The 22,446-nt window shown below is 44.2% G+C and overlaps 1 protein-coding gene across 1 annotated transcript; it reads right to left on the bottom strand.

Annotated features, from left to right (window-relative positions):
* Window positions 1-8,838: 8,838 nt before the first annotated feature.
* On the bottom strand, window positions 8,839-12,214 carry NKX2-1 (NK2 homeobox 1). The gene is made up of 2 exons (XM_006117698.5): window positions 11,721-12,214; window positions 8,839-10,641 (listed from the first exon to the last, which is right to left on the bottom strand). Exons 1-2 carry the CDS (start codon window positions 12,085-12,087, stop codon window positions 9,971-9,973), a joined length of 1,038 nt encoding a protein of 345 aa, XP_006117760.1. The 5' UTR covers window positions 12,088-12,214; the 3' UTR covers window positions 8,839-9,970.
* Window positions 12,215-22,446: the final 10,232 nt, after the last annotated feature.

Below are 22,446 nucleotides of genomic sequence, written 5' to 3'. Positions count from 1 at the left end.
AATACACGAGGGCAGCTTACTTCTCTTCAGTGGCTTAAATGAAAACATCTGTTCACCTTTACATCATCAACTGCATTGATGAGACTTTAACATAACACACTTAAGATACAATTAATGTCAGAAATGTGTTTGTGTTGTTCTCAGTAAAAAAGGAGAAATGTTTCTGCAGATATTACGGTAGCTTTTTTTGGTTTGTAGAGTCTGAGAAAGTGAAGATGCAACCACATTAAACTTTAACAGCAATTTGTGAAGCTATCCCTCTTGTCCAAACTTAAATCCCCCTTCTCTGCTTATTCAGAGTAGATGGCTGAAATTTAGTGACAGAGGGAAATGCAAAACGATCTAAATACAGCGCTCTTTATTTTATTGCATCGGTCCATATATTTTTCATTGTTCTGGCTTTGTTCCGGAAACAGCGGTGATAGCAAAAGATAAAAACAATAATTGATGAAAATGACTCTTGAGCAAGTTTGTAAACCCGTCCATCATCAAGTGAAATGAGTGTGTAATGTTTCCAAAGTAGGTAGTAACACTATTTACTTTTTCCACACTAACCCCAGCTTTTTAGAACGTTACTTTTTCTCGGCTAATTTTTCACTTCGCAATGGTGGAAAATAAAATTGTGTGTATGCCGAAGACAGTGGGAATTTGAAGAAAGCCTGGGTGCTGAGTCCAGACAGTAGTACAGTATTTTTAGCTGCAATTAGCAAGTGTCTGCCATATAACTAATCGCAGGAATAGTTAAGGGTATTATCAACTCATTTCAGAGTCAAGATAGCTGACTCCGGTAGACTTTATTCAGTGCCCCCTGCCAAAAAAAAGGGTGTTACATCTGTTCAATTATGAAAGTTTAATTATCGGTTGGTTGGTTACATGGAGAAAATCCTCAACTCCCATCACCATTCCCGCCATAAATGATGATGATTATCGAAGTCCTGTATGCCTCTTATCTTCTGGCACTTGAGTAGTAGCAAAAGAAAAAAAATCTTTACAGAATGCAGAACTGAAAATATCAGGTTTGTAAGATGGCTCTCTTAAGAAGGTTTGACGGTGGGAGGCGTATGCTCGTAGGGGCTGGAATTAATGATACCTCGAGACTTGTGTGTGGTAGGCTTTTACTTTCCGGTCGAAAGTTTTTTTGTTTGTTTGTTTTATGGAACAAAATGTATTTATTTAAACTGAGATTTTTTTTTTATTTTATAGCAAACAACTATAAGGTGTATGAGTTTGTTTTCAGAGATTTGGCATAAATGAAAAATGACTTATCTCTCGGAACACATCTCAGCTATTTCCAACGGTTGGACCTTAAAATTCACTGCAAGAACACTTAGCTATTGGCACTGTTTCGGGTGATTTTGTTACTGAAGAGAACTTCCTGTCTGTATCAATATACTTTCAGCACTATGTGTCCTTTCTACTTTTACATTTGTGTATAGTAGTTTCTATTTATAGCCCTGTGCAAATGTTCTTCATCCAGTCCTTACTTTAAAAACAAGTTAGCATTTTCCACAAAATCATTTACCCAGTGTACTCTTGATTAAATGACTGTTAACCCTAAGAGACTAGTATGACAATCAACATGCTTTTTCAATCACCATTCTTTCTTGTTTCTCTCTCTCTCTCTCCACCAGGGAGTCTCACTGTGGGTCAGAGCTTTGCTTTCTAAAGCAATTAAGTCATATTTTCAAAAGGAATATTAGATTAAAAATACATCATGATTAAAGTCTAATGTAAAAGGTCTGAAACTGGAAGAAAATATTTAGTGCTCGTCTACAGATTCTATCACCTACCATCTACTCTGAATGCATTCTGTATCTTTCAGCATGTCCGGCTCTCATGATTGCAAATAGGCCTGTTTTCAAATGGAAATAGGACTTCCAAACTGATTATGTGTATTGAATCGGAATCACTCACTAGATCCTCTTGTTTAAAATGTATTGAAAAAGGATGATGGCTGCAGCCCTCTGTAACCAGCTCCTTCTCATCTCAGGGAGGTCGATCTATTTTGCAACTTTTTGCCATTTGAGACTGTTTCAGCTAGATAATTGCGTTATTATTGTATAAAGGCGGTACGCTGACACACAAATACCCCAGCCCTCCTCCCCCACTGCCAACTCACACACCCCTTCAACTCCCCTCCTCCACCTTAACCCACACAACATCCCCACCAATCCAGCACCTCCTCTAAACTCCCCAACACTGATGCAGACTCATCAGCACCCCAACACCTCCCCCCTTCAGCTACTACCCCATCTGGTACACCACACCACCGCCACTCCTAACACAAACACAAGCTGCACCCCGACGACGCGACGGCCACACAAATACGGTTTCCACCATAATAGCTCTAGAGTCCTAGTCCTCCTCCCTCCAACAAACTCGCAAAGCGCACGCGAATCTGTCATCACTTCCCCTACACTCCCCGCAAGCAGTTCGGTGTCTGGGGTTTGCTTCTCGACCTTGGCTACTCTACTTTAACGTGTGTGTGTGTGTGTGTGTGTGAGAGAGAGAGAGAGAGACAGACAGACAGACAGACGTTGCTCACACACAGAATATTGACGATGGTTTCCATTCGAAGGATCTTTTCAGTGATACGCGATGGAAGCTTTCAAACAACTTTTATTTCCCCCCAAAATAACCAATTAAAACACAGACTGATTAAAAGACTGAACGTAGCTGAAATTGGCAGAAAACATTCAATTCCCATTCATCTAAATGCCTTATGCATGTGATGGACATTTTAATCTCTACACACACACACACACACACACACACACACACGAATTCAGAGACACGATGGTTTGTATCACACACAGAAGTAACTAAACTACAAATATAAATGTATTCACATTCTGATATGAAGCGATTGAAGCCAAGCCTAGGTCCTAATTAAAAAAACAAAAACAAAAACAAACAACCTCCTTCCCCTCCGCCCCCTCCCCCCAAGCACAGTCGTTTTAAAACGTGATTTTCTTTAAAGGACAGAAATGCGCTGCAGGGCGTAAATAAGCAGTTACACTATGAGGAGGACGTTGCAAAATGCTGTTAGCAGCTTTGCGTCTCGTTAGCTGTCTGGATAGAATTAAAAATAGCTAGAAACGGGCCAGGTAGTGCTGGTTTTACTCACGCGCCTAATCCCACTGCGTTAACTTGGATTATTTCCATGAGGCAAATCAGCGGGAGTTAGGCAGCACTGCATTGTTATCAATGTACCTGAGCCCATTGTAGTCCCACGACAAAGTATTTAGTTCGAACCATTTGTCAGTGTTCAGGTTTAAGAGACAACAGTGCCGGGGTGGTTGTAACCTGCTTACATTGCTTCTTCATCAGAATTCGCGCGCGCGCGCATACATTTTGTGAGGAAACACAACTGGTGTGTTTATTCGGGTGTGCCACTGCCTTCTCTTTTTAGCACACTAGCTAGGAAAGGGAAAGTCTGTTCAGTTAATGAGCACTGGTCTTCATAAACCCTTCTCTCTGTAACTTGAGAACTATACAATTGTTAGATATGTTGGTACATGTACTTTTGATTACATTAGTTATAAGCATATTTAAATAGGACCCCATGTTTTTAACCGTAAATAATAGAAACCATCACAGGCAGAGGAATTATTAAGTAGTCTTGGAGTCTGCACTGACATTATTAGCATTTGAGTAAAACAAATTAACTGCTTGGTGTTTTTAATATTCTCTCTCTCTCTCTTTCTCTCTATCTCTTTCTCCCACGCGGGCGTGCTGCACACACACAAACACACACCCTTATAGCCATATATGAGTAAAAGAAGCTCTCCATTTATACTTTTGGATTTTCCATTGTAGTATTTACAAAAGTCCAGTCTAGAATGATTGGGCTTTTCCTTACTCCAGTTATGTTGTTTAATATTGAAATTAAACAAATAAATGAAATTAATGCGGAAAGAAATACACAAAACTCCTTTGTTATTGCCTGTAGATCACAATAAATTGAACTTCATTTAAAATTGTTACCACTCACTACTCCGGAAATTTGCCTGACCACTACATTGAATGAGCAGAGACTCTTTCATAAGTTATTTCTCACTTTAGTGAAATTAGAAATGATGATCATTTTAAACTGGTTCTGACTTCCACTGAAGTCAGTGACAAAACTCCCATGGGTTTACAAGGGACCAAAATAAGGCCCTCTATTCCATATTGAGGGGTATCTTTTAAAAACATTTAGAAAACTTTGGAAGACTATGTTTTAGCTGATCTTGAAGGCCTTTCATTTTATGTTTCTGTTGATTTTTATTTGGTAGATAAAAAGTTTACCTGTCAGGAGAAATCTAGTCACATTTTTCTATGGGCACTCTGATCAGTGTTGAGATATTTTAAGGACAAATCTTTGAAAATATAAAAATAGTATAGAAGAAGTATTTCAACAGATAGTTTTAAATAAATGGGATGTTGGGAGGAAAAGAAGAAAAGGAGGGGGTACACCTCCACATAACAATTCGGTTTTGTTTCAATGTAATTTCTTCAACTGAGCCCTATAGGTTTCTAAGTGCTCAAAATTACCTTGTCAGAGCTGTATTTGCACAGTCTGTGCCTACCATTTATATATTGTAAAATATCCGAGCTAATTACTTCTTTCTTTCTTTCTTTCTTTCTTTCTTTCTTTCTTTCTTTCTTTCTTTCTTTCTTTCTTTCTTTCTTTCTTTCTTTCTTTCTTTCTTTCTTTCTTTCTGGCTGATGAGGAAAGAGGAGAGAGCTAAGATGGGTGGCTACATTTTATTACTATCAGAATTGATAGTTTTAATAACAATAACTATCTTAAGAAGTCTGCTTGTTTGGAGTAAATGACCAAAACGAAACTGGATACAAAAGTATACTATCTATAAGTACTTCGGAGAACCAAAAAAACAAAACAAAACAAAAAGTTTGCCAAACAAAAGCACTGAGAGAAACTCCAAAAGAGCGGTGTCCTGGAGTTACATTATTAGGTCACTAACAAACTGAAATGAACTCAGCCACTTCAGATGCACCTTTAATATGAAACAGAAAAGTTTGTTCCTGCAAAGTTGCCAGGTGTGCGTACATTTCGGATGCTTTTAGTCCAGCATTATTCGAGAAAATTCACTTTCTCAATGAAAAAGATCCCTAGTAAAAGCCACCAGAACATGTGGATGTGGAGATCTTAAGCTTTGTTTCGGGTTCTGTATTGAAACTATATCGTCTTGATCTCTTATATACACATTTTCTGGATAGCTAATCAATGAAGTGCTTTCCCAAGAAACACTTTAAAGAACCACTGCAATGATAAAGCAATGTATGGAAAGACATCAGCAGTTCTGATCACTATAATACAAGACAACTTTTAAATGTAGCGATAATATTCTGTAAACTAGTTTGATATGGAGATTAAAAACAACACGAATAGCCTGTGTATTTGTAAAATAAAAATATATTTAAGAAAAGTATATTAGTCAGTTTCACATCGTTACTAATGTTAGATATGGCCCTAAGTATTAAACACGGCTTAAATATTACTCATTGCATTGTAAATATTTTTTTAAAATTAAACATGCTACTTTAGAAAAGTTTATATATGGCAACTGTGGTCAAAGAAGTCACCGTTTCTCTCGTAAAGCTGCTGGTTTTCATATCTTTGCTGTTATTATAAAAATGATCGAGTTTTTTTTTTAAACCGAACATTTAAATCTAAGTTTGAATCTCATAGCTAACTTTTTTCCATTGCAGGTTTTCGAAGCAGTTAGCAATTAAAAACGATTTTTAATTTAATTGTATGACAACACATCTTACTCATTTTTTTATTTATCCGAAATTTACCAGAAGCTTTACAGAAAAAGACATAATATATAAAGCTTTGACCTTACCTGATCCCTAATGTGCTTGCAGCCAGAGACAACCAGATCTCATTTCGTGTTAATCACCAATTTGCCATAGAAGATAATATTTCTATCTTTGCACCCATTTGATACATAAACACAATATTGCCATGCACTTGTTGGGGGGAGGGGGCAGTTTCGATGGGAGTCATAAGAGGAACAGCTGGTCAGATAGAAAGATAGTGTCAACTTTGCGCCAAACATTGCCATGAAAGGATTGAAATTCTTCAGGAGCCATTCAGTGTTTACCTCCAAAGTTCCCTTTGTAAAAGCAGTCGCCATGAGTAGTTAGAATAGAGCTCGCTCCCCAGCGAGGCCCTTTTACCTGCAGTCTGCAATAAACCGGCTAATACCCCCCCCCCCCCCCTCCCGTGGCAACTTCCCTTGGTGTCATTTTAGAACTGCCTCGGATTACATTGCTTGGGACCTGCACTTTCTGCAACCAAACTGTATTAGGACAGTGAACTGCCTTGTGAATTAAAATGCAGCATTACACATCTAGATTCGCATCCCGATTGGTTTTCTCGTGTGTCTAACAAGAATTCCTGCACTGCTTCTTATTCTGACTGCAGGGAACAGAAATATCATTTTGGCTCAGACCTCAAGACTGGAGAGCCTTCTGACTGTATTTCTTTCCGAGACTCCTAGTAGTCAAAGGACGTTCGTTTGAAACAAAAATGCGTCGATACCGAACAGCAAATATGGCGAAGCTCTGATCTTTTTCCAGCCTGCTGTGCCACTGCATCCACACTTCGTAGCACTCAAGCATGAACTCCTATTTACAGCAAGGGAAAAAATACCCTCCGCAAATCTCGTACATCTATAGGCAATGCCAGGGGGGGGGGGAGAAGGAAGTGGAAGGAGGGAATAGCCATTCTTTATTAGATCCCTTTAACTGCAAAATGCATATATGGTGCCCGTGGTCTGATTTCTATATGCGATCAGAGACATTTGGCAATGTATTTCTGTGCCATGATTTCAAAGATTTTGATCCCGGCTCTGGTTTCTCCCCCACCCCCGCCTTTTTAACTTCCCATTATTCCAGTTCTGCATTGATTAACAAGCGACTGAAAATCGGTGCATGAGAAGAGGCAAGGGTTTGCATAGTAACCTATATTTTAATTTAGGAAAGCTATACGGTGGGTAAATTCCCGTGAGTCTGCTCAAGAGACATTTTCGATTAAATGTTTTCTAAGTCATTGGAATATCTTGATCTTAATGAAGGCATAACTGGCTGTACAAAGGAGTCTATGATAAAAGGCAATAATACGGTGTCATAAAAAAACGCTATAAATTTGTTAAAGAGGCAGTTTGTTTGCATTTCTCCTGATTGATATGTAAATATAGTTTGAATTGTGTTTGCCTGGTCCCTAGTGCTTTATAAAGAGATGAATTCACTTTTCTGTGGAACAAGCAAACAGACTTTAAACTAAGCCGACATCAGACAAAGTGGAAACGAGTTTATTTAATCGAAACTAAATTTAGTTTAAGAAAGATAAGCCAGTGTACATAATAATCCATTACAGTAATTACACCCACCATCAAATGTGTTTATGAGGTTGTCTGGATACAATAAAATTCATTTATTGCCCAAAGTCTATTATGTTAAGTCTCTAGCTAGTTCCACACTAAACATGCCAGTTTGATTTCTCCATTCCATGAAAATAGTTCTAGGATTTCACAGTTATTCCTAGATCTGCTGGAGTTTTAAAAATTACCTATTTTTGAAGGATTTTAAAATACATTTCAAGAGGGGAGACATGTTGATTTAAACACCGCATTTTCACACTTTAAGCGTGTATTTTAAAATTTGGAGAGAGAATGGAACAAGACCTGCTCATAAATGTATGGCATTAATCATGCACAGATCTCACGCCGATTCTCCTTGGACCAGGACGTAAGCACAGAAGTTTTACACTTAAAAGAAATTCCAGTTTCCCGATGTATTTCTATTCTAATCGACAGCACCGAGCACTCCGTTTGGGCTCTCTGAATGCTAGTTATAAACTTTAAATTAATGTTCCTAGTAGAGGAAAAGTGACGCGAAAATAGTAACGTTAAAATATGTTCGAGCCCATTTGGTAATCTTCCTCTATCCACTTACGGAATACTATAAAAATGGACAGACTTCAAATTCTCTCTGACACGTGATGTCCTCCAGTTTAAAAGAAGGATCCGATAATCTTTTTAGTCTCTTTCCTTTTTCTTATCCGAGCTCTGAGTAATAGCTTGTCTAAATAGTATGACAGAGCTCTCCGGTGCTGCTACAAAAACTGCAGAGGTGTTTGTTTCCACTCTTGGCTACCTCCTTTCTCGCTCCGTCTCAGATAACAGGAACTGGTTCAGGATTCCTCGGCGTTTCAGAGATCTTTCCATTATGAGATTTATGCCCGCATTTTAATTAAAAAATCGGAGGGAAAATTACTACTAAAAAGGCGATTTGGAGAAAATGACCGTATGAGGTCCTTATGTTGATGGGAAAGACTAACTTTGGATTTCCAGTTTCCAAAAGGAATAATATTGGCCCAAAATCTTGCGAATGAAACTTATTTGTTGATTATTCAGTGGAATATCTACTTTGTCTATTTACCCCGAAGTTAACACTAGCTCTCTTGAACTCCCTATAATGTTTACCTCACTAATAAATGCAGCTATGTTTCTCACCTACACACATACACGCACACACACACACACTTTCTCTTGCCTATTTCTTTACAGCCTAGTCCAGCCACCGGAGCAAAGCACCCGCAGCAAAGTAGCAAGCTAGTTCCTCTGCCTGTTTTGTCAGGATGAAAGGTGCAGGACAAAAGTGATGCAAGTGCGCCTGTGTGTGCACAGATACATTGTATGAAAAAAGTTAATTCAAACTATACGCCGTACACAATAATCTATCATTTTATTTTGATTATAAATAAGGTGACTGTACTTTCCTTAAAATACAAAGTACATAAGAAAACCTGGTAGAAATTATTTTTGCACAAGTTATTAAAACTGGACACGCTTTTTAAAAGGGTTGCATTTTCTAGCCTGTCAGTGCGTTACTCCTTAGTTTGTTTCTAATAACCATACACATTTAACTTCTCTGCTTCTGGACTACTTTCCTTTCTCTGTCAATAGCCATGTGCTCCCTAGCTTGATGTCGGGCTAATGAATTCCGGGGGTCGATTCCTCCATTTGGACTAGAGTAATCTTATCTCTCTCCAAAACATGGGCCTAATCCTGCTTCCCAGTGAAACCAGTGGCCCGAACTCCTGCAAGATTTGAGCCTTTTTGCTTTTGGTGTCAATATTTATTAGCATCCCTATTTGTTTTCTGGGGTGGGGGAGAGGGAGAGATATAAGGGGAAAGCAAAGGAAAATAATAATAATAAGAATATTTGCAATGTGTATAATTTATTAGAAGCTTCTTAGGAACTATATTTAAGCCAAATATCTACATAAGTTTACAACAGAAAGAGGAGACGTGCGGAAATAACAAACTGCCAAAGGATTTACACGGATCGTTCAATGTCCATAAAAAAGGTCGGGTGTGTTTTGGTTTGATTTGGTTGATTGTATTATTTTTCTTTACAACAAAATATACAGGTTACTAAAAACTATGGGTTTAGTCCAACTTTTGACAGCATTATACAGCTACAGGTTCACATCAAAAGTAAGGGGTGGGGGAGAAATGCCAAGCTGTGACGAATCAATATCTCCATCGGCGGGCCCTGGTTGCTGGGATGGGGGGGGGGGCTTTCCTTTTGTCTGGGCGACACTAATGGTGTTTTGGGGGAACGCCCACCCCTCCCTCCCGAAAATCTCTATATTTACATGCAAGTTCTATTCGCTGGCAAACTGTACATTTGAAATCCAAGCCTCCGAACCATGGTCATTCATGGTCTCCATTCTGCAACTGCGTCGTGATTTATTTTTTTAAAAAATACCCATTTCCCAACCTACAAAGTCATTTTCTCTCTCTGCTAGGGGTTCCTCGGAGAACCGCTCGTGAAAAAGTAAAAATAAAAAATAAAATCAAACAAGCGTTTGAACAGGGTAGAGATCTGTGAGACTGGGAGCATCTGAGCTTTTTTCCAAAAAAAAAAAAAAAAAAAAAAAATCCTTTCACCAGGTCCTACCGTAGAGCAAGGTAGAGCAGGACATGGCCGTGCCATAGTCAGAACTAGAAGAGTTTAAGTGAGACAAACTGGAGACCTGGCTCTGGAGGGAGGAAGGGCTGGCTGAGTGCTGTCCCAGGTCTGGAGACTGCCCCGCACTGTTTGTCTGGTGGCTCTGATGCTGTCCAAGGCTGTTGCCATTGGTAGCCACCGTGATGGCTGTCGCTGCCTGCTGCTGATGGCTCTGGATCGCTGCCGTTGGCGTGTTGGAGCCCGCTTGACACGGCTTGCCATCCTTTACAAGCACGGGCACCGCCACTCGCCTGGGGGACTGCTGCTGTTGGCAGGCGCTGTTGTCCTGCTGCATCTGCTGCTGCGCGGCTTTGTCTTTGGCCTGGCGTTTCATCTTGTAGCGGTGGTTCTGGAACCAGATCTTGACCTGAGTCGGCGTGAGATGGATCATGCTGGCCAAATGCTCTCGCTCCGGAGCTGAGAGGTATTTCTGCTGCTTGAAGCGTCTCTCCAGCTCGTAAACCTGGGCCTGGGAGAAAAGGACCCTGCGTTTCCTCCGTGGCGTGCTCTGGAGAGGGGCCATGCTCTTGCTAACGTCTCCAAGTGAGCTCAGGCTCCCCATGCCGCCCATGTTCATTCCAGAAGACGGCCCCATAAAGCGGGATACTAAAACCAAGAAAATCACACATTTTAAGCTACACGGTTAGAGGCCCGGCGCTGCCTGGACGAGAAACGCGTGTAGATTGTCGGCTCCCCAGCCAAGATCCTCTCCCCGATCAAACACCTGCCCATTACCAAGCTCTTTGAAACCCACCTAGCCCTCCACCGAGCCAGGCAGGGCTGTATAGACTGTGTTACTAGCATGAGGCTATTGTGATAACGATTTGCGGGGAGCAAAATCTTTGCAAATAACTGAACCCCACCCCCCATACACACACACGGGCTCTGTGGGTAGCCAAGAGCCGGACCAGGGGAACGAAACAAAAGCAGCGCCTAGGCACACACACTAGCTAGGGCAAGTTTCCATCTCCAAACCGGTATTACGCCCCTTCCGAGCCACGCTAGGTCAGGAGGAAACATCGGAAACCCCCTGGCTCCGCAGAGCTGGAGTAAGCGAATACATGTCAGTTCCCGCTTCCAGCATGCGGCGTGCCCCCCGCGTTAAGCAAGCTTGTTGGGGGAGCTGAGGCACAATTCGATGCGTCGGTTTCACTGCGAATTATTCGGGGCTTAGGGTGGAAGGGCTTGGAATGTATTGAAAGCGCCTCTTGCGCGTATGGCAATGTTTCCCGTTCGCTGTCGCGCTGTACAGCAGCAGGTTTGGGAAGAGACATCCCCCCCTCCCCAGGATACAGCCGCCCAAAGCTCGCCTCGCCTGCAGTAAAATCGCTCCGATCGCGGGGCATTTCTCCCGTCGGTTCTCCTGCGGCAAGGCAAGTGGCTCGCTAGGCTCCTACAGCGAGCCGGGGCAGATTTGGGAACCGGGAGACAGGCGAAGAGCGGACTGGACCGGGGCTTTGGGAGCAAAACCACAAAAAATACCGATCGTGCGGCTCCTCGCTAGCCCTGCCGCTCCCACCCTTTGGGCTGACCCCATTCCGACTTCAAGCCACTCTCCCCCCTTGCCTTCCGCCCCCCCTCCCAACCCCGCACCCGACACGGCTTCTCCAAGTGGCTACACTGGGGCAGGCTTGCTCCCGGAGGTGCGCGGAAAGTTTCCCCCGCGGGTACCGGGGCTCACTTACTTGTAGAGAAGCGGGGATCCGGGTTGGCCCCATACCATCCCGTGGCTGAAGCGCTGTTCCTCATGGTCTCCTGGTAGGGTGGCAGTTCCCCCATGTTGCCTAGGTTGCCGTTGCAGTAGCCCCCCATCGTGGTATGGGAGAGTTGGGGGACGCCTGCCGCTGTCATATGGTAGGCAGCAGTCACTGTCCCGTTGTGGCCCATGGGGTGCTGCTGCATCGTTGGCTGAGAAACCTGAGTCTGCCTGTAGGCTGCCAAGGGAGCCCCCAAGTTGCTACCCTCCATGCCCACTTTCTTGTAGCTTTCCTCCAAGGGACTCAAGATGTCAGACACTGAGAAAGGAGTCGTATGCTTTGGGCTCATCGACATGATTCGGCGGCTGAAAAAAAAGGGGGAAGGGGAGGCAAATCTTTTTTGCCAAATATTCTGGTGTTGCCTTAACGCCGATCTTGTTGGATGTACACGTAACCGAGTGGACGAAGTCCGCCTTAATTGGATTGAGTGGAGGCTCAGGGCTGCCTTTCGTTTGTTTTAGCCAGACGCCAGGTTTTAGGCTGCCACCAGAGGCGGGGCATAGGCACTAAAGCAACAAGACAATAGAAGCCTACATCTTGCCCAAGATAATTAGCTTACATGCTGATGACAAGGTAAACACCTTTAAGTTTTACTTGTCAGGGTTTTAATGTCTTCTTTAAGCCGCCGTGAGCACAAGTAATTTTATTTTATTCTTCTGGGGGTTGATGGGTGGGGAATTGAATGTAATTTTACAACGCAAATTTGCTGCGTTAAAGAGAAATGATTTATAATTCTAGCCCCACTCCTAACACTATAGTCGCAGCCTTTGTGAGAGCTGGATCTATAGAGTTTAACATTATGGAACAAAGGGATTTAGTTCCCCTCTCTCCCCACTAAGTTAGATGTTAAAGAAACATTGAAGAGACAAATATCTCCTCGAATAGTTTGAGGATCCAGCTTTCGTATTTGAGCACCGTTTCCAACATGGGGCATTACACAAGGCGAAAGGGTCCTAGAGATGTCCAGCACATTGTCAGGTATGAAAGCTGGCTGGTGAACAGCACCTGCCTTGTAACCACGCTGCAAAGGAGGTTTCTCTATAGCATACATGAGAGTAACTCCTAAACTGCAACACTACAACCAGCGTCTCGTTTCTGCACATGAAACCGTAAAGATCGTGTTGCCTACTTTGCAGAGGGAAGCTTGCGAGGGTGACAGGCAGTTGAAAAATACCCTAAACCAAAGTGTCATTCTTTATTTTCTAAGAGGAGCCGTGTCAGAAGCCCCTGATAGACCCCTTAATCTGAAGATTTTTTTAAAGCTTTATTTAGGACTCAAGGAAGTTAGGGATGGAAAAGACCCATTAACTCATCTAGCCCATCACCCTGCCAACTAAGATTTGGTTCCTTGAATTTTCTAGTATTTTGCCTAGTGTAGTTTTAAATGAATGCAGACTTCATTAATAGTTATCCATGTCTATGTGGCGAATAGTTAACGTGACTCAGGTTATAATATCAGATTATTATAATGTGACTCAGGCTAAGACTTTGAAGGAATTTTCCAAATTGTACAGCAACTACAAACTACACATTTCAGTGTCTCTCTTGAACTCAACGAAAACCCTTCCATGAATTTTAACACAATGGCCCACAGGGTTGGGAGCTAATTTAATAGAGGGATTATCTGAATAGTAAGAAAATTGCAGCAATGGTGCAGTTAACCTAGTGACTTTGAAGCATCAAATCACTATTTTATAATTGCACTTGTAAATATGTTTGCACTCCGCTTGTTCCTGCTTAAAAATGCAAAAGTGCACTTGCTACCCGGGAATAACAAAATATCTTTGTCTAAAGTGGCAACATAAATGGCCAGTCGCTTTGTGACTGTGCTTGATATTAGTACATAAGGATCATTTTACTTCAATTGGGAGACTCATTCAGTAGGCAAGAAACCGTTTAGGAGAAAGTAGGTCCCCGTATGAGAATTAACATCCTTCAAGTGTAAGCCGGAGCCTTGATTATACTGTAGAGCTCTGCAAGAGGTGAGCTTTTCTGCACAAATATAATCGGTGGAACTTTTCTGCAGTCAGCTCCTCAGTTCCTCTGCCTCAGTAGGCATCAGGTTATCTCCAGCCTTGATACCGAAAGGGGTGTGTGTTGAGAGTCCGTTGTGTCGCCCATCACAAATCGGAATCAAGGCAGGACAACTTTTGATTAGAAATGCATCTGGTTTGGAGACGTCCTGTTTTCGTCGCCACGTCTTTAGCTCTTTTCTAATTACGTGGAAGATTTCCTTTCATGGTTTTGCCAGAGGATAACTGAATTGATCTGTCTTTTTTATTTCACATGTATGTCAATACTTTCGTGGAGGAAGATGTTCAGTTACAAATTCGAAGCTTTTCCCCCGGGTTTTCCACAAACATTTCGTGCCTATTTTATTACCTTAGAAAAGGATCAAAACATAAAAAAAAGTAGATGGACAAATGCTAGTTCTGCAAGTAAGCAGGCACTAATCATATCTTTTGAAAGGAATTTACACTAAATTATACCCGATTTCCCAAACAGCTCAGCGATGAATCTCAATGTACTCATTGCAAAAAGTTATGGTCGGTGGTAGGGGAAAGCGATGTTTTCTATTCAGAATATTACCTATACATACGGCACGTCTAAAAATCCCCTGTATTGTGCCTTTCCTACGAAATATCACTGTATCTTCTCGAGTAGTGCCTAATGGCCCGCGGGCGCCCTATCCCATGATCATTCTGCACATACACCAGACTACTGGCTTCGGGGGCATATGCGCTTTTTGAATGTGTTGAAATGATTCCCGTTTCAGAACTTTTTGTGGTTAATCATTCTTATTTGTCCCTCCCCCCCACTGAATGCACCTCGAATGGCCTCCAAATATCCCTCAGTTGGATTAAGCTGATCACTCCAGAGCTGCGCTGGATCATAGAAGGGGAAGTCAATGTGATTGCTACACCTGTCCCGAGTCCCTGATACGGACGGAGGTCAAAGGTGTTGTCACTTAGCATACACTCCTCGCCATTGATTATTTCACAGGATCATAAGACTTGCATACACTTTTCAGCAAAAAGAAGTTATCCTAGTGGAATGCTAACACAGACGCCGCTTTCCCCACGTTAATTACAGCAAGGTAGTTCATCCTCCTCTCTAACTACCGGGAAAGTTTTGTGTTTGTTTTTAAACCGCCTTTCCGACCTCCTTTTGAGAGCGCTGCCTTCAGAGCAATTGAAGTCCAGCCTGTCTGAGCTCTCAGGTCTGAGCCTACCTAACTGCCTGGCCTCAGTGTGTTCTTTTACCTGGTGCTGCTGTTTGCTAAAGCGCTTGAGTTAAAAGGAAATGCTCAGGGGGAGGAGGAGGCAGAAGAAAGCTGAAATGCATTTCGCCTGTTGGAAGCATATGCATGAGAATGCCACCGTCTTCACCCCGTGTTTGCAGAATGCTTTATTCTCCTCTCGGCGGCTACACGGACGGTTCTTCAATAGCTTCTGACCCTACACAATCCGTTTGATAACACTCGAGATGCGGAAGAATGGGGGACTTTGTCAATCAAACGGTGCCAATCCCAATGCAAACGGTGCCACCGAAACCACAGAGCCTTTCCTCATCAACTGGATTGCGGGGGTTGGGAACTCAAGGAGCAGCTTTTTAAAGTGTGCCCGGGGCTCTCCACATTTCACAATGTCTTTTTAAAATACGTGCTAGCGCGCCTCCCAAATGGGAATAAGATGAACTAGTCTAGGCAGACTCAACCTGGGGGGAGAGGGGAAGGGACAGAATTGCCCCTACATTTATTTCTCTGGATGTGGGAAGGGGAACAATTAATTTCTGTGCTTTTCGGCGTCTCGTTTAACAGATAAAGTGTCTCTCACTCTTTTGAACATTTAAGACGAAAATGGATCGCTTTGCAGTTGGTTTTCCTGCTCAAGCGGCGTCCGCGTAGAAACAGAGAAAAAACTAAGGAGCCGATTCAGCAAAGTATTCAAGTTTCAAGGGCAATCCTCGCGTGCTTAACATTAAGCATGTGCTCAAATACTTTGGTGGATCCGTCTCAAACTAGTACCACTCTTCCAACAGAAAGGGTGCACAACAATTTCCAGACAGGGTGCTTGTTTCTTCACCACGGGTTTTGAAATCAGAACTTGAGAAAGTCAGAGCTTAAGTCCAAGCTGCTGGTCCCAGCAGAGTATATTGCTGTCGGTGTGAAGGCAATCCAATTTACCCTTTGGTTTACCCCTAATCCAATTTCCCCACCTGTTAGTGAATGAGAGATGGCAGCGTTGTACCTGCCCGCCTTCTGTGAAGTTGCGTTTGCCTTTGGAAGGCGCTTTACGTTTTTCATCAAGAGCTAGATTCATTGCTTAGACGTGATTAACTTTGGTAGGAGAGTCCAGAGCCAATGCATGAGCAAGTAGAACAATTTTGCTCTCATAGGTAACATTCTCTGCAGACGAATAAAAATAATTACTCCTAGAACATACATAGTAGATGGACATTTGAAACCACTGCCGATATAGCGCGGGGCGGTGTAATGGAATGTTAGCTATCTAAAGACAATTCAGCTGCAGTGTTACCTTTCACGCTAATAATTTGGTGCCATTAACAAGCCTGGTTTAGCTTCAGAGAGTTAATAAGAAAGGGAAGATCCAGAACTAGTCTTTGGGGGCAGCTTCCTGTTAATATATTGTCTATTCATTGAATTCTCCTCCCCAGCCCAAATATCTGAGCAACTTAAATATTCAGAGGGGTAGCCCCGTTAGTCTGTAACAGGAAAACTTAAAAAAAAACAACCAAAATAGTATTTGTTGTTTTTCAACTTAAATATGTACAGCAGGAAATAGAAGCAGGAATAGTTTAAACAGCATAGTTGAATCATGCTAGGATACTTCCACAGACGTATTCTTAGGTTTCAGTCAGCTACTGTTGAAAGGTAAGAGGAATGGGTGTCCCTGCAAGCAAAGGTTATTTTCCACACATACGCCTTGTAAATGCCCTCTTAAAATCTATTGCCCTGATGGGAGGAACTGTCGTTAGGGGGGAAAAAAATCTATATTCCTTCCGTAGACAGCTCCCACTCCATGGCGTACTTCAGTGAGGCAGGAGCAGGGTGGAAGTGAAGGGTTTTGAGGACTAAGGAAATGAAAAGGAAAGCCCCCCACACTTCTCCCTCTCAGGACTGGAGGCTGCTTTCTGAGCCTGGACCCTATGATGACTCTTGGGGGCAGGTTCCGGATTTCCAAAGCTGCTCTGACCATGTGGAGAGTCCCCTTTGGCCCCATCCCACAGGCTGATCTTGCGCCGCGCTCCTTAGAGCGCAGTGTTGGTACAGAATTGCCTTAGCCTCCACCTCGGCTTCAGAACGCTTCTCTCGTCACCCCCGCCCAGAGCCCTGACTCTGCTCCTGCCAGGCCCACAGCCCGCTGTGAGGTGCCATTAGCTCTTGCAGAGGGCAGCCTCCTCTGCTCTGGGATGGATTTGGCCTGGGTGCCGCATTGCCCCTTGGGTAGGAAATGCACCCAGGAGACACGGACAGCCCCTTGGCTGAGGGGAGATTAACCTCTGGCGAAGGGCAGATGGGGGTGGAGAGAGGGAGACATGCCAGCCCAGAATCAGGGGCTGAATGGGAGCCCTTTGCAGGCTGGCAGATCAGCCCTTCGGGCCCCAGGAAGGAAAGCTTTGGCAAGTTAGGGAGGGTGGGGAGCTAGCGTCCGTGGAGGATTTTATTACAAACAATTGTATTTGGGAACTCAGCTCAGAAAAACAAAACAGTATTTCCCCATACCCGATAACTGCCACTCCTACCCATTTCCACCCGCCTCATTTCAAATGCCAACACTGGTGGGAGCCACCCAGCAGCCCTGCATCTGGAAAGCAATAGATCTGGAGCAGCGGCCCCCTCCTCCCAACACCTGACCAGTAGTGTTAATTCGATTTGTTAGCCCACTAAAGATTTTAGAGCCGCTGAGGCTTAACATTCTGGAGTACAAAACTTCTCAGACCCGCAGAGCAAAAGCTCCCAAATGGATTCTGTCTGGGCAGCTAGGTATAGGATGAAGCCGAGGGAGAAAGTTGCCAGTAGGTATATATTTGCTTTAAGATAATGGTGAACGAAAGAGAGTCGGCGTCGCATCTCGGTGTACTTGTGTAGCTGCGTGTCTGTGTTTTGGTGCCAGCTCTCCACTGCTTGTAATTAAGCTTGTGACTTTGGAGGGAAATGGGGAAGGGGAAGAGATTGTCTGGTTGACTGCTTAAAACATTTTTTCAGGACTCAGTGGCTAAACTTCTTCGCCCTGCTCGGGCAAATAGTTGCATCGGGAATAATGTGAGCAGGTTTCGAGTTTGTAATTCAAAAAAGCTATTTTCTTTGCTTCACTTACCGAAAATATTTACCTTCAAATACGGAGAAGGTTTAAAGCTAGCCAATACGTTCTGCGTTTGCTGTACGGATGCTGATGTGTAAAAGCCTGTATGGAAAGTCTATTTTTTTATGAGTCTCAGACTATTTCAAACAATCCGACGACTCTTGCCACTGAGCGCTGCAGTTTCTGCTTCGCACCTCCCTCCGCTGGGACCACGCAAACGCCTTTTTATGTGCATCGCTTTTCTGTAGTGTTTGTGGCTTCCCTTCCTTTCTCCTCCCGGCTGGCGTGCGCTACAGTTACACTCTTGATCATTACAAAAACTCTGTCACTGACATTTTGTAATCCCGTAACAGGAATAGTTCTATTGGTCCTGTGCTTGCAGGACTTGATTGTTTTTTACGCAAACTAAAGCTGAGGCCAAATTAGACCTGCCAATGATCTACCTTCAGAGCGGTTACCCGCGGATTTCTCGCACTGCGCTCATCGCTTGGTACCAAAGAGCATTGCTGGCTAATGCAGGGATTGCATTGATCAGATCAACAATGCTACAGGTACACCCCCCCCCCCCCCGTGAAACGTGGCAACTCCGACGAAAAGAATCCTGAAGCTGATCCGCCCTCCTCCGTGTTGTCATTTCCTTCTGAACAACCTCAAGCAATAGCTCTCCAGTAATTGCCCTGAATTATTCCCTTCCATTCCTCACCCCTCCAAAAACATCTTTGGGCTGTGGTCCTCCGGGAAAGCTGAGAGGACTCCCAGTGCGCCCTTGTAGCTGAAAGAAGTTCTGCGGTAAGTACAATCGTGTTAAGGAAAGATGGGCGCTGCGTTTGTGTTCCAGAGGAGTCAATGCGATTGGAAGGACGCCGGGATTTTCCGACCTGTCCAGAGGACACGATGTAGCAGGACTATCTGCTGCCCTAGGGCGTTTCCAGTTGATGCGATCTGCGACAGCCTCTACTGGCCACCGTGAGAACCGCAGCACTCCGGAGAGGCCTTGCTTGGCCAGTCCCCAAATACATTTCCTTGCATAGGTGTTGGAGCTATATGGGGGGTTGGGTTTCCATTCCCTACAAAGATTTGCGGTTTGGTTCCAGGACTCTCAACGCTCCCATTCTTCACTTTGTGCCCATGTCCCTGTTTCCTTGTAGATGATTTTTTATTTAAATCCTTCCTAAGCAAATTGTGACTGGAGATAAAAACCATGAAGCAGCTGTGACCAGCTCCAAGTCTGATTACAATAGTGGGTTCACTGGGTATTGCTCCAGATGGGTATTTCTTCTGCTCTCTAGTAAAGGGCTAGATCCTTTTACTTTGTTTCTCCTTAATTCTGCAGCTGTTTGCAGCTCTCTTTCATACATATAGCCCAATCTCCATAACAGGAGGATGTCTTTTTCCTTCCCTGAAAAGAATCTGGTCCAGACTGGCTCATGGATCAAGAGAAGGAGGAGGCTGTTAATCTATGCCCAGATTGGTAAGCTCTGGTAACTGGTAAGCTTTGCTCCCAGTTTCTGCAAACCAGTAAAATATTCTCAGCACATGCTCTTGGTAAATTCAGGCAGCAAAAATATCCTGCTTAAAACCCCTGCTTAGGAGAGGATTTCCTTGCATGTCCCTTTGCTCGCTGCACATGCACTGCTGTTCCCATCACACACCATGATGGAATGCATTTCCCTCTCTCTAGAGGAACCAGTAAGAGTTGAGACATGCCTGAGTCACTGTCCACTCTCACTGAGCTGGCAATGTTGGCCATTATGCAGGGGCTTATTATTACACAAGTGAGAATTAATTTTTGAAAAGGATTTTTTGTTTAGTTTTCCTCTCTAAAAATACCATGTTTGAATGCACACAATCGGAGGCAACCCTGTGTTAGGATTTGTTTCTGTCCAGCTAACAGGGAAGTAGGAGATGGTGACCCCATGGGCAAACAGGCTCCTTTCAGAGGTTGAGAATATCTTCTGGGGAGGTTTCATAGGGGTTCTTACACTTGAAGATGTCTTCTCTCCTGGAAAAATTATGCCCTTGCTCTGGCTAGAAGAACTGATGGGTACTGTTCAAAGTGAATGCAAAGTGTTTCCACAAAGGGAAGTCTTCTGCAGTGTCCAGCAAGAATGAACTTTTTTTTGGCCCTACTAGGACCATAACCAATGCTATATATTCCTAAGAGCCATCTCTTGGCACATTTTCTGTCAGGTGACTGTTGATATAGAGAGAGACACACACAGGACACTCTGGTAACAAACAAATGCCTTTTTCCAGTAGTTCAATTGTTTGTATACATAAATGGCCCTGTTTTTAAGTCTAGTGGTCCAAGAAGCTTATATCATACAATAGATTTTCAAGGTTATTCTTCTATTGATGTGATGAGATCATATGACTAAGTGACATAATTCCTGTTCTGAAATGTGATTTGTCCTTTTCATATGTGTTCATTTTTTTTAATTGTATCCTTTGGTATATATGGTTGTGACTATTTTCTTCCACTATTTGATCTGAGGAAGTGGGTCTGGCCCACGAAAGCTCATCATCTAATAAACCATCTTGTTAGTCTTTAAAGTGCTACATTGTCCTGCATTTTGCTTGACATAATCTAGTGAGGCCTACATGTGGTCGTCTCTGCAGGCTTATATGAGACCAGACTTTCTTAGGGTATGTCTACACAGCAAAGTTATTTCGAAATAACAGTTGTTATTTCAAAATAACTTTACCAGTGTCTACACAGCCAAACTGCTATTTCAAAATTAATTGGAAATAGCGGAGGGCTTATTTCAAAATTGGCAAGCCTCATTCTACAAGGAATAGTGCCAATTTTGAAATTGCTATTTCAAAATAAGTGCTGTGTACACACTTATTTTGAAACAGGGGGCCTCCAGCCCTTCCCAGGGTGCCCTGTTGGCCACTCTGGGCCCAACCAGGAAAACTCCTCTCCTCCCCCCACTCCCCAGAGCCCTTAAAGGGGCAGACTCCAGCCACAGTACCTGTGCCAGCTCCAAGTCTGCCAGCCCAGAGCCAGCAGTCACTGCCCTTGACCCAGTGGCCCCAGCATGAGCCAGGCAGCCAGTGCCAGCCAGCCCTCCATCGCTCCACAGGACCAGTTTGCCAGCTCCCAGGAGCCTGACAGGGGCCAGAAAAGGCAGGTGCCTGCCTGGTCCAGTGCGGAGATCATGGACCTAATTCAGTTTTAGGGGGATGCCTCCAACGTCCATGATCTCCGCACTAAATGGAGGAATGCAATCGTCTACAAGTGGATGGCTGCCAGCCTAGCCACCAAAGGCCACATGTGAATGTAGGAGCAGGTTCGCATGAAAATAAAGGAGCTGCGGCAGGCCTATGCTAGGGCCACAGGTGGCAGCTCCCAAACAGGGGCAGACCCAGACCCCTACCCCTATTTTGATGCCCTGGACCACATCCTGGGATGTGGGATGGTCTGTGCCCCTCAAGTGGTCAACAACCCTGGGGCAGAGGGCCTCGACCAGGAAACAGAGGAGGAGGAAAAGGGCCAGGAGCTGCAGGAGCCTGGAGGGAGCGTGCCACACACCCAAGACCCCTGAGCCATCCCAGCTGGCCTGTTGCTGGTGTCGTCTGAGGCCAGGGAGGCTACAACATGTGAGTGCCATCAATGTCCCCTTATGTGGGGAGGGAGCAGAGAGGGAGACCAGGGACCGCATGTGTGGCCCTTGCTGACCAAGGATCATGCAGCAACCTGTGCATGTGTCATGCGACCCCTGGACATGTGGTCTCAACTGGCTGCAACACAGGGGCCTTGGCCTGTTAGCCATACACATGTATGTATGAAGGCACATGATGTGCTCCTGACCCCAGGGTGGGACACTGCACAATGCTCTCCCTTCAGAAGCCCCCTCTACACAGAGGCAGGACACATCTCCCCCCTTCTCACTCCCACACTATATACAGCACAGGGTATGGGTGCAGTCCTGGGCCAGCTCCCACTCCCCGGGATAGCAGGACATGCTGAACATGGCGTCTGTGCTAGCACATTGGCTCCGATGGTACAGAGATCTGCTGTCCTTGCCTTGCAGAGGGGGACTGGGCTTCACCCACTGTGTCCCCAGGGACAACTGACTACTTCTCTTGTTTCTCCACAGCCACGGTAGTTGCGAGTGCAGGGCGCACCACCCCACCCAAGACATCCTCCCACACCAGGGCCAACAGGTTGACCCGTAACCAAGAGAAGTACCAGTGGCAGTACCTGGGGATACTGCGAGGTTAGCACCACAGCCTGGACTGCTGGGTGCATGAAGACCTGAAGCTCCGGCGGGAGAGCTGGTGGGAGCTGCTTGCCCAGGGCCGTGCTGTCTACGATCACCTGC

Source organism: Pelodiscus sinensis, chromosome 5, assembly GCF_052426305.1.
Source record: "Pelodiscus sinensis isolate ZL-2025 chromosome 5, ASM5242630v1, whole genome shotgun sequence".
Classification (NCBI taxonomy): Eukaryota; Metazoa; Chordata; order Testudines; family Trionychidae; genus Pelodiscus; species Pelodiscus sinensis.
This window is presented reverse-complemented; position numbering and strand designations above follow the sequence as displayed.